The 12,832-nt window shown below is 40.3% G+C and overlaps 1 protein-coding gene and 1 pseudogene across 2 annotated transcripts in view; both read right to left on the bottom strand.

Annotated features, from left to right (window-relative positions):
* RAD50 (RAD50 double strand break repair protein) overlaps positions 1–12,832 on the bottom strand; it is a 103,807-nt gene that overhangs the window by 69,402 nt on the left and 21,573 nt on the right. Inside the window, exons 3-5 of the mRNA XM_081230591.1 lie at positions 9,582–9,733; positions 7,066–7,251; positions 6,503–6,707 (exon numbers count right to left, since the gene is read on the bottom strand). Coding sequence (XP_081086717.1) covers positions 6,503–6,707; positions 7,066–7,251; positions 9,582–9,733 — 543 coding nt within the window. The remainder of the gene's footprint in view (positions 1–6,502; positions 6,708–7,065; positions 7,252–9,581; positions 9,734–12,832) is intronic.
* Positions 2,162–5,934, bottom strand: LOC308617165 (large ribosomal subunit protein eL21-like; annotated as a pseudogene). Its single transcript has one exon. The product of its transcript is annotated as a large ribosomal subunit protein eL21-like (transcript).

The raw sequence follows: 12,832 nt of genomic DNA, 5'->3' as shown, positions 1-12,832 counted from the left end.
AGGGCTGGAAATGGAGGTAGGGGACCGACTACAAATAGACTTGAGAGAACTATTTGGGGTGGAAATGTTCTATATCTTGACTGTACTGATAGTAACGCTACTGTATGCATTTGCCCAAACTCATCAAATCATATACTTTCAAAAGCGTGGATTTTACTAAATGTAAATTATATTTCAATAAATCTGATTAAAGAAAAAAGAAGTATCAGTTTAGGAATCAGAGAAGCCTGGAATCAAATCCTGGCTTTACCCCTTACTTCCAATGTGAATACCTGTGCCTCACTTTTCTCATCTATGCAACTTCATGGGGTTACTGTGGGGCTCACATAATACATTTTAACACACTTTGATCAGCAACTGGGCATACAGTAGGCCCTCAATGAACAGGACCATTCACGACACCTGTGAAAAAAATTCTGTGTTCACAAAATATCTTTGAGCAATCTAACAAAGAGAACTGGATTAATTCTTAAGAGCAATGAATATTAACACCTCTGTTATGGTACCCTACTTCTCAGAAACTACTCGGTTTCTATGAATGTTTTCACTGTATTGTGGCAGCATTAACATTATCTTGGGGCTTCCCTGATGGTGCAGTGGTTAAGAATCCACCTGCCAATGCAGGGGACACGGGTTCAATCCCTGGTCCGGGAAGATCCCACATGCCGTGGAGCAACTAAGCCCATGCGCCACAACTACTGAGCCTGCGCTCTAGAGCCCACGAGCCACAACTACTTAGCCCGCATGCCACAACTACTGAAGCCCGCGCGCCTAGAGCCCATGCTCCGCAATAAGAGAAGCCACCGCAATGAGAAGCCCGCGTGCCACAATGAAGAGTAGCCCCTGCTCGCTGCAACTAGAGAAAGCCTGTGTGCAGCAACGAAGACCCAAAGCAGCCAAAAATAAATAAATAAAATAAATTTAAAAAATTATCTTGGCTTAGATCTTTTGTGACATCTCTAGCTGATGCATTCCTTAAATCCAGCCAGTAACTAGATGCTGGGGATTCCTTCTTTGACATCTGTGTTTTGGCTCGAACCCCAGAGCACAAAACACAGGCTCTATCCCCAGAGCACACAACCTAGTAAAAGAAGCTAAAACAAATAGAAAGACAACAAAAAATATAGCAGCAGTGTTCAAAGCTTAGGTGTGTGAAATAAGACAAAAGAATCAGGCACTTGGGCTATAAGGTGCACAAGGATCATGAACTTATGTGTGGAAGAATAAATAAGAGGGCCAGAGGGTGCTTTTGAACTTGAAAACAAATTTCTCAAGCCATTTCCACTGAGGGCAAGAAAGGAAAACAGGCCTATGTGGGCCAAGGTCAGGATAGGATGTGGTGGTATGGGAATAAAGTAGTTTATGAGAGAGTTCCTGAAAATGTAGGAAATCTGTAAAAATGGGAAAGCATGAATTATAGTGCAGTACTGAAATGGAGCTGTCTTCTGGATGGCTGCTGGGAAGATGATCTGATTCAAGCTTTATGCTGAGTTCTATGAAGGGAAGAATCCTTTTAACTCAGAGCTAAAAAAAAAAAAGGACTTTGGAAATCATCCACTTAATAAATATTTACTGAACCACCTGCTAAGTGTCAGGCACCAGGCTAGGCTCTAAAGATACAGAGAGTAAGATTAAACCCTTGGACTAGCCAAAATTAAATACAAATAAATAAATAAACAAACACCTCAACGTTTGCTACAGCCTTGTTTAGAATCCTGGCACTGCTCAATAAATACCAGGTATTATCACTTAGCTCTACCCTGACATTATTCCCTATACAAATGCTCCATTTCAACTATGAGGATTTCCTTGATACTGTTCAAAGACAGCCTGCATTTTGCTGTCACTGTATCTGTAATTACCGATCTACTTAAAGTCAACAAAATGATACCCCAAATTCAGTCCTATGAAATCCTCTCTGGCCACCTCAGACTTTCTCTTCTTTCCTCCTCAAAGCCCTCACAGCTCTTGCCTTTTTCTGCCTTATATGTGCTTGTCATCTTTCCAACCAGGCTGCTCCTGAAGAAAATAAAACGTGTTCCAATATCTTGGTAACTACCACAGTACCTACACACAGTTATTAGAACAACTACTTCTAAAATATAACATACTTTTTCTCACTCTTATGTCTATTGCACTAAATTCTAAACCCATTAGGCTCTTCATAATCTGACTGCAAATCCTAGCTCCCACTCCTTTTACCTTGATTTACTTAACCCAGGCTCTTCCTCACAGTCCTGTTTTAATAAGCTTGTATTTGTGAATATGTACATATATACACGTGCATGTTTGTATACACACATGTAGTGTATTTTTGCAAGAAAACCCACCTGATCATAAGATATATGTGGGAGGTCAGACATGAGGAGTAGGAGGAGCATCTCTTACTTTTCAACTAATATTCTTCCATAATTTTTTCATTGTGAGCACATATTAGTTTTAAAAGAAAAAAATACAAAATAAAACCAAACATACAGGGACTTCCCTGGTGGCAGAGTGGATAAGACTCTGAGCTCCCAATGCAGGGGGACCGGGTTCGATCCCTGGTCGGGGAACTAGATCCCACATGCATGCCGCAACTAAGAGTTCACATGCCACAACTAAGGAGCCCTGGAGCTGCAACTAAGGAGCCCACATGCTGCAACTAAGGAGCTGGCAAGCCACAATTAAGGAGCCCACCCGCTGCAGCTAAGACTTGGCGCAACCAAATAAATAAACAAATAAATAAATTTTAAAAAAAGATTACAAAAAACAAAACAAACATATATAAAATAGCTTCTAGTCTGTCAATTTGATTTTTCCCCATCTTTATGGCCCAGATCAGCTTCTCCCTTGAAGGTCTTGTGATAGCTTTCCATTCCAGGCTATCACTTTTTTTTTTTTTTTTTTTACAATTCAGGTCTTTTATTTTCTTTACATCTATCATGCCATGAATTCATAGGGAATGGGTTCCAACAGTTCAGGCTCTTTTCCATTGGTTCTCACAAAGTGTGCTTCTCTGGGTGGAGAAGGCTGGCACTTCAGCTAAATCTAAGTACCTTTCTGCTTGGCTTCCTTCTTTTTCTGATCATTTTCCTTCAGACTGTTTCAGGAAGCTATCTTGGCTCTTAGAGTGCTTAATATGCTTGACATGCACACTAATTCTCTTGGCAAGAATCTTGCCCTTAACTTGCTTATTTACAACAATGCCAACGGCATGCTGGGTAGCACTGTAGACTCTTCCAGTTTTGCCATGGTAACATTTGTGGGGCATTCCTTTTTGAACAGTGCCCATTTCCTTGATATCTACAATATCACTTTTGTAGATTTGCATGTATGTGGCCAAAGGAACACCTCCATGTTTCCTAAAAGGCCTAGAGAACATATAGCAGGTGCCCCTCCTCTTTCCCTTTGTGTTGGTCATTTTGGTGAATTACTGGAAGATGGCGGTTCCATCCCAAAGGCCAGGCCATCACTTTAAATATCACTTTATTGAGATGGAACTCACCTACCATACAATTCACCCATTTAAAGTGTACAGTTCAACATATTTTAGTATATTCAGAGTTGTACAACCATCCCCCATGACATTTTCACTTCCAAAAAAGAAACTCTGTGCCCTTAAGCAGTCACTATTTATTCCTCTCTACCCACTACCCTAGGCAACTGCTAATCTATTTTCTGTCTCTTTAGATTTGCCTATTCTGGACATTTCAAATAAACGGAACAGCATTATACAATTATGTAGTCTTTTATGATTGGCTTCTTTCAATTAACATGTTTTCAAGGTTCTTGCCTACTGTAGCTTGTATCAGAACTTCATTCTTTTTTAAAGCTGAATAATAGTCCATGTATGGATATGCCACATTTTATTGATCAGTTAATGGATATTTGAATTGTTTCCATTTTTGGCTATTATGAATAATGCTGTTATGAACTTTCCTATACAAGTTTTGGTACAGATGTACATTTTAATTGCTCTTGGGTATAAGATACTTAGGAGTAAAATGGCCAGGTCATATGGTAACTCTACGTTTAACATGTTCTTTTAATTTATTTATTATTTTAATTTATTGTTGGCTGCATTTGGTCTTTGCTGCTGCATGTGGGCTTTCTCTAGTTGCGGTGAGCAGGGGTTACTCTTCATTGCATCATGCAGGCTTCTCATTGCAGTGGCTTCTCTTGCTGTGGAGCACACGCTCCAGGTGCACAGGCTTCAGTAGCTGTAGCACGTGGGCTCAGTAGTTGTGGCACACGGGCTTAGCTGCTCCACCATGTGGGATCTTCCCGGACCAGGGCTCAAACCCATGTCCCCTGCATTGGCAGGTGGATTCTTAACCACTGCACCACCAGAGAAGTCCCTATGCTTAACATTTTGAGGAACTGCTGAACTGTTTTCCAAAGTGGCTGCTCCATTTAACATTCCCACCATCATGTATGAAGTTTCCAATTTCTCCACATCCTTTTCAATAATTATGACCTATCTTTTTGACTTTTAGCCATTCTAGTGGGTGTGAAGTAATAGCTCATTGTGATTCTGATTTGCATTTTCCTGATGAATAATGATGTCAAGCATCTTTTCATGTGCTTATTGGACACATACATATCTTCCCTGGAGAAGTATCTATTCAGAGCCTTTGTGCATTTTCAAATTGTGTTACTTTTTTTTATTGGGTTCTTCATATAACCCAGATAGACGTTCCTTAACACATATGACTTGCAAATATTTTCTCCCATTCTATGGGTTGTGTTTTTGCTTTCTTGATGGTATAGTTTGTAGAACAAAAGGTTTTTCTTTTGATGAAGTCCAATTTATCCATTTTTTCTTTTCTTTTCTCACTTGTGCCACAGTCACCATCTTTTAGCTCTTAAAGAACCTATGTTCTAAACCAGTCCCCAACCTTTTTGGCACCAGGGACCGGTTTTGTGGAAAACAATTTTTCCACAGACTGGGGGCAGGGCTGGGGGAGTGATGGTTCAGGCAGTAATGCGAGCAATGGGGAGCAGCAAATGAAGCTTGCTCGCTTGTCCTCTACTCACCTCCTGTGTGCAGCCTGGTTCCTAAAAGGCCACAGACCAGTACCGGTCTATGGCCCAGGGGTTGGGAACCTCTGTTCTAAACTATATCATTCACATAGCTCTTCACTTTACTTCTTTGTAATCCTAACTATCTTTTAAAATATAATCCTTATTTCTCCAACTAGACTATAAGATCATTAAAAGCAAGGTCTAAGTCTTTGGCTTCCTTATCCTCAAGAGCACCTAGCACAGTGCTATGCACAAAACAATAAATATTCACTAAAAGATGCATTCATGGGCTTCCCTGGTGGTGCAGTGGTTGAGAGTCCGCCTGCCAATGCAGAGGACACGGGTTCGTGCCCCGGTCCGGGAAGATCCCACATGCCACGGAGCAGCTAGGCCCGTGAGCCATGGCTGCTGAGCCTGTGCGTCCGGAGCCTGTGCTCCGCAACAGGAGAGGCCGCAACACTGAGAGGCCCGTATACCGCAAAAAAAAAAAAAAAAAGATGCATTCATGTCAATGGGCACTGGGACAGAAAGTAAAAGTTTTTCCATATTACAATTCCAAGATCTACACCAGCATTTATAGGTGAGTTTTAAAAAACTAAAGCAATCATTAAAAAAAATTTTTTTTAATCTCCCACTATCTGCAACTTTAAAAAGCCATTTTTAAGAATGCTCTTATTTAGACTAGGAATACCTTAAGGGGCAAGGACACTACTGTAGTTCTCCTTGTACCTACAGCCCCAAGCATAGTATACCCTGGAGCACAGGAAACACTTAATAAATGCTTGTGAAATGGATAAATGGGATTTCTTTAAGATCTTACTTATAAACCACAGAATTTAGAAAGCTAACTCATTTGCAAATATATCAACACATTTTTCACCAATTTCAAATTTTGTGCAATGTCAAGAACATCCTGCAAATTATAAAAATTCCCTGGAAAGACCTGTCAATTAAAAAAAAAAGTCTCCTTAAGAATACAGAACTGTGGGCTTCCCTGGTGGCGCAGTGGTTGGGAGTCCGCCTGCCGATGCAGGGGACACGGGTTCGTGCCCCTATCCCGGAGGATCCCACATGCCGCGCAGCGGCTGGGCCCGCGAGCCATGGCCGTGGAGCCTGTGTGTCCGGAGCCTGTGCTCCGCAACGGGAGAGGCCACAGCAGTGAGAGGCCCGCGTACAGAAAAAAAAAAAAAAAAAAAAAAAAAAAAAAAAAAAAGAATACAGAACTGTAAGGTTGAGCCATTACGTTGATAGTTAAGAATTAGTGATCTACATTACTAATTTAATATGATGCTACAAATTTGTTTACCCTCAAACCCAAGCTGTTCGGGCAACTTAAATACAGACGTAAGACATGAACCATAACATTATATAGTCTCTGATAATTTTTTCAAGAAATATACACACCATTCAAATGCACAGAAAAATAATGCTTTTAGGGTGAGAGATACCACAGTAAATGGTGACCTTCTCCTCAGCATACAACAAACCAAATTACCTTCAATGGATCAAGTTCATTCTCATAGGATTTGACAATTTCCTTTGACGATGTTAACTGGGCTTCCTTACTAGTAATCTGATCGCGAATCTCACAAGCTTTTTCCTTATTTTGCTTCAGATATTTTAGTTCTGTTTGACATTCTTTTACTTTCTGACCTTGAGTCTGACGTACCTGCCGAAGTGTTTCCAAGGCTTTAATGTACCTTTGAAGATATTAAATAAAAATCAAATTTCTGGCTAAGCAAATTATAGTATATTCAAACAATGGACTACAATGCAGTCATTAAGATTACATTTACAAAGAGTTTTTAATAACTCAGAAAATCCTTATGACATAATAGTAAGTACAAATGTTACATATATACTGTCAACCAGGTAAATAAAGATGCAAAGAAAGAAAACTGAAAGGAAATATGCTGACTGGTTGCCACTGGATAAGAGGTAATAACTGCTGACTTTCTTGCTTTACAATTTCTTTCTGTTTAAAAAAAAGAGGCATCCAAATTGCAACTCTGGCTCAATAACTTAATGGACTACAAAATCTAATTAAAGGTTACAAACCTTGTTGCAGAAAAAATCTCATCAAATTTTTGCTTCAAAGCCTTTCCTTCACTTAAAGGCCAATTAGAGTCTTCTTGGTGACAGAAAATGACATTATTTAGCACAGATTTGGAAACCCCAAGAGAACTTATCATCTCTCGGTCAATTTCTGCACACTTGGAGCTGAGACTGACCTTTTCGCCATGCCTATAGAAAATGAAAATCAAGAACTTATGTAAAATATTCTGTTACTTAGTCAATCTTTCATGCTGTACTTGCAAAAAAAAAACCCAAAAAATAGAGGCCCCTCATCCACTCCCTGTGGATAGCTTTCTCATATTAAAAGGTATAACTCTTGGGCTTCCCTGGTGGCGCAGTGGTTGAGAGGTCGCCTGCCGATGCAGGGGACACGGGTTCGTGCCCCGGTCCAGGAAGATCCCACATGCTGCAGAGTGGCTGGGCCCGTGAGCCATGGCCGCTGAGCCTGCGCGTCTGGAGCCTGTGCTCCACAATAGGAGAGGCCACAACAGTGAGAGGCCCGCGTACCGCAAAAAAACAAAAAACAAAAAACACATGATGATACATAACAGACAGGCAAAGGTACTTGAAAACATCTGAAGACTGTACAGTTTTTTATTTATTTATTTATTTAAAGTCACCAATTTATTCTGTAAGGTCAGTAAAACCTCACTGCTGAAAAATAGGTATATATTTAAATAGGAGGAAAAGAAAGATCAATTAACCTTACCACAATTATTCAGAATAAAATCTTAGGAAAGCAGCAATATATTTGGACTTTTCTCATGAAATAAATTTTTGATAGTATAAAAAATGAGTTGTATATACATGAAATGTACATTACTAAAACTTTAAAAATATTTGCCTTATATGTAATATTTTATTATTTTTATTTTATGGTAAATAAGTTCTCAAAGTGTAAATTATATTAATTTAGAAGAAAGATAATTTTTGCCAATTACTTTTGTATTGTTTTCTTTCTGACTGTACAGCTTAGATAAGGGATTGTTCAGTAAAAGACACACAGTAAAAGGAGTATAAAGGCAAACCTTAGTGATGCCCATCCAAGCAAATCCAAGGAAGATTCTTAATCAACAGACCTAAGTTCTACGGTCACATTGACAAAGCAATCAAATAGAGAGAACTGCCTCAGGGTCTTTTAAATAAGTTCCCTACTTCATTATACCCAGGGCCAGAAGCATCCCTGCCCTTGGATTCCAAGAGATCTCTCAGCATCTTTCATCAGAAGGATAAATTGACCATTTTCTTTCATATCGTCTGTCCAGTATCTGTTAACAACTAGATTAGGCAAGTGGATGCAGTATCTGTCTTTACTGTCATTTTATATGTATTCTGAAAATAGTACACTGAATGTACTAAGAATGTTTTGTAGGGGGACAGAAGGGACAAAGATAGACCAGGAGATTAAGACATTAGACCAGGGAAAGATGATGGTACCTTGAATAAGAACGGTTCTCATAGAGATGGAGAGAAACAGACTGAACAGCCAGTTAGGCAAAATCCATAGGACTTGGTAATGAACTGAATATAGATGGCAAGGAAGCTGTCAAGACAGACTTAGGTTCGTGTCACTGGATGGATGGGGGTGTCATTCACTGAGATAAGGAGGTCTATTTTGTATAGCAATAGCATTATCCTAATTAACACAGAGGTTATTTGTGACCTTAGTTGGAGCTCTTTCAGTACAAGAATGGGGCTAGAGTAGGAGTCAGGAGGAAGTCAAGAAATGGAGACAGTGAGTATCAACAACTCTTTTGAAAAAATTGCCTGTAAAGGGGAAGATGGAGACAGACCGTAACTGGAGTGAAATGAAATCTGAGGTTGTGGGAGAGACCTGAGTATGTTTAAAAGCCAGTAGCTAGTACAGTGTATCTAGCACATAACAGGTGTGACACATTATTGGTTAAATAAAGAAATTATTTAATTAGTTTAACAAATGAATAAATGAAAGGGAGGGATAAGTTGATAAGTAATTTGCTCAACAAGGATAAAGCCATGAATTCAGGGCAGCCTACCTAATTCCAATATACATACCCATTACAATATGATATCTGCCCTTAACAGAATGACAACAGTTGAAAGGGACCTGTCTGCTTATCTCATCCTTCCCTATAGACATGATTACTAGCACTTTTCATTCATTCAATCTATATATGAGTGATTATGCACCTTCAAGTCAGCAACTGTCCATAAATTACTCAAAGGAGTGGAGCATTATCATTAAGTCTTTAATGGGATCATTCTGTTTAACTGATAAATCGTATCAAATAAAAAATTAGATGTTGATAGTGGACAAGGCTGCGCAGGTGTAGAGTCAAGGTGGATCTCTACTTTCTGCTCAGTTGTGCTGAGAAACTAAAACAGCTCTAAAGGTAAAGTTCGTTAAAAAATTAATAAGCTCCCCTAAAATAAACTTAAAGTAGTAGGAAAAAACATAGTTTTATAGACCTAAAGACAAAAAAATGAACAGATAATTCAAATATATGATAAACACCTACTTTGTTCTAGTAATGACTCCTTCCAGGGTTTTAAATTCTGTCTTTTTGCTTTTCTGAGTACAAACCATAGATCTCTGCACAGCTACAAGTTCTCCATTGACATCACGAAACTGCAGACGAATCTGTGCTCTAACATCTGTTTCTTGAGCAACCTTTGAAGGTAAAGAGAGAAAAATTATGCTACCTTAGTAAGTATCAGAACATTAGTTCTGAAAGAAAATATATAGGCAATCTTAATCATCAAAAATGAAAAAACAAAAGAAAAACAACCAAAATAAATGAGATTACATATCATTCAAAATACAGAAAGACACTGAATAGCCAAAGCAATCTTGAGAAAGAAAAACAGAGCTGGAGGAATCAGGCTCCCTGACTTCAGACTACGCTATAAAGCTACAGAAATCAAAGCAGTATGGTACTGGCGCAAAGACAGACTTACAGATCAACAGAACAGGATAGAAAGACCAAAAATAAACCCACACACCTATGGTCAATTAATCTACAAAAAAGAAGGCAAGAATATACAGTGGAAAAAAGTCTCTTTAATAAGTGGTGCTGTGAAAACTGGTGAGCCACATCTAAAAGAATGAGATTAGAACATTCTCTAACACCATACACAAAAATAAACTCAAAATGGATCAAAGACCTAAATGTAAGACTGGACACTATAAAACTCTTAGAGAAAAACATAGGCAGAACACTCTTTGACATAAACCACAGCAATATCTTTTTGCATCCGCCTCCTAGAGTAATGAAAATAAAAACAAAAATAAACAAATGGGACCTAATAAAACTTCAAACTTTTTCACAGCAAAGGAAACCATAAACAAAGGAAAAGACAACCCACAGAATTGGAGAAAATATTTGCAAATGATGTGACTGACAAGGGATTAATCTCCAAAATATACAGACAGCTCAACAGCTCAATATCAACAAACAACCCAATCAAAAAATGGGCAGAGGGCTTCCCTGGTGGCGCAGTGGTTGAGAATCTGCCTGCCAATGCAGGGGACACAGGTTCGAGCCCTGGTCTGGGAGGATCCCACATGCCGTGGAGCAACTAGTCCCGTGAGCCACAACTACTGAGCCTGCGCATCTGGAGCCTGTGCTCCACAACAAGAGAGGCGGTGATAGTGAGAGGCCCGCTCACCACGATGAAGAGTGGCCCCCACTTGCCACAACTAGAGAAAGCCCTTGCACAGAAATGAAGACCCAACACAGCAATAATTAATTAATTAATTAATTAACTCCTATCCCCAACATCTTCTTAAAAAAAAAAAAAGGGCAGAAAATCTAACTAGACACTTCTCTAAAGAAGACACACAGAGGAGTGATCAAGATGGTGGAGTAATAGGACATGAAGCTCCCCTTCTCCCATAAATACATCAAAAATACATCTACACGTGGAATGATTCTCACAGAATATCTACTGTAAGCTGGCAGAAGACCTCAGACTGTTGAAACGGAAAGAAAATCTCCAGTAAGCAGGTAGGAAAAAAGAAAAAAAAAGCGAGAAAGGAATTGGGCCCCTGGGAGGGAGCTGTGAAAGAGGAAAGGTTCCTGTACCCTGGGAACTCCCTCACCAGTGGAGAGATTGGCTAGGACAGAAGGGGAGTTTCTGAGCCTCATAAGTGAATGCAGCACTGGGTTTGTGGCAGCCAGAGCAGAGGGAGAACTACACAGATGGTCAGTGCTGCCACCCTGCACTCCCTAGCCTGAGACACTCTTCCACCAGTGTGGGCAGGGGCTGGGTGATGGAACTCTGGATTCGGAGATCAGAACCAGAGAGAGGACTAGGGTTGGCTGTGTGGAAACAGCCTGCAGGGGGACTGAAATCCAGTGTGAGCGCAACTGAGGGTGTACTCAGAGGAAGCCTGGGCTGCCTTAGAGGCCCGTTGCCATTGTTTTGGGGGTGCATGAGAGGAGGGGCAGGACCCAGATGTAGCCTTTTTCCCTGTGCGTGTGGTCTCAGAGGGCACGACACTGCCTGCACGGGCTCCAGGAGTGGTCTCCTGGCCCCCGCTGCCTCCCTCCCAGAACTCAGGAGTGGTTGCAACCCACTGCCACTACCCGTCCAGATGCCAGGAGTGGTCGCAAGCCCCCACTGCCTCCACTCCAGACCCCAGGAGGGGTTGCGAGCCTCGCTGCCTCCCTCCAGGACCCCAGGAGTGGTCCTGAGGCCCTGCCACTGCCTGCCTGGACTCCAGGAGTGGTCACAAGCCACCTCAATTCCCATGATATGCTCTTAGGGTGTCCCTGAGCCGCCACCACAAACCTGAGGACCAGGCACGAGCTGCCGCATCTGCACACCTGCTATCAAGGAAATAACAACAAGCATATGCTGAGGAAAGAGGCGATAGGCATCCATACTAAAAAGAGCCCTTGCACCAAATATATTAAACTCACACAAGCTACAGAGGAACACCCCCACATATAAATAGCCCTCCACAACCACAGTATATAATTGTTTCTCCTAAACTCACAAAGTAAGAGAAGTATAAATAAAATGAAGAAGCACAGCAACCACTCCCAAAGACCAAGAGAATTCCCCTGAAAGAACAATGAAACACACCTCTTCTAATAGACACCAGTTTCAAAAAGGAGATAATGAAAATACTAAAAGAATTAAGAAAGACTATTGATGAAAATGTAGAATACTGTAAAAAGGAACAAGAAGCTATAAAGAAGAACCAAGAAAAATTAGAAAACTCATTTGCAGAGACAAAAGCTGAGCTAAAAGCAATGAATAGCAGAATGAACAATGCAGAAGAACAAATAACTGACCTGGAAGATAGAATAACAGAAACCACCCAATCAGGACAGCAGACAGAAAGCCAGATCAAAAAAAAAAAAAAAAAAAAAAGAAAGCAACATAAGAGACCTATGGGATAATATAAAGCATTCCAATCTACACATAACAGGGATCCCAGAAGGAGAAAGAGAAAAGTGGATCAAAAATGTATTTGAAGAAATTATGGCTGAAAACTTCCCAAACCTAAAGAAGGAAACAGATATGCAGGTTCAGGAAGCACAGAGGGTTCCAAACAAGATAAACCCAAACAGACCTACATCAAGACATATCATAATAAAAATGGCAAAATTTAAAGACAAAGAGAGGATTTTAAAGGCAGCAAAAGAAAAACAAAGAGTTAATTACAAGTGGACTCCACAAGGCTATCAGCAGATTTCTCTACAGAAACACTGCAGGCCAAAAGGGAGTGGCAAGACATATTCAAAGTCCTGAAAGGGAA

This window comes from Mesoplodon bidens (assembly GCF_964165515.1).
Source record: "Mesoplodon bidens genome assembly, chromosome: 4".
NCBI classification, from domain to species: Eukaryota; Metazoa; Chordata; class Mammalia; order Artiodactyla; family Ziphiidae; genus Mesoplodon; species Mesoplodon bidens.
Note: the sequence above shows the minus strand (reverse complement) of the source record. Positions and strands in the feature narration are given on the sequence as shown.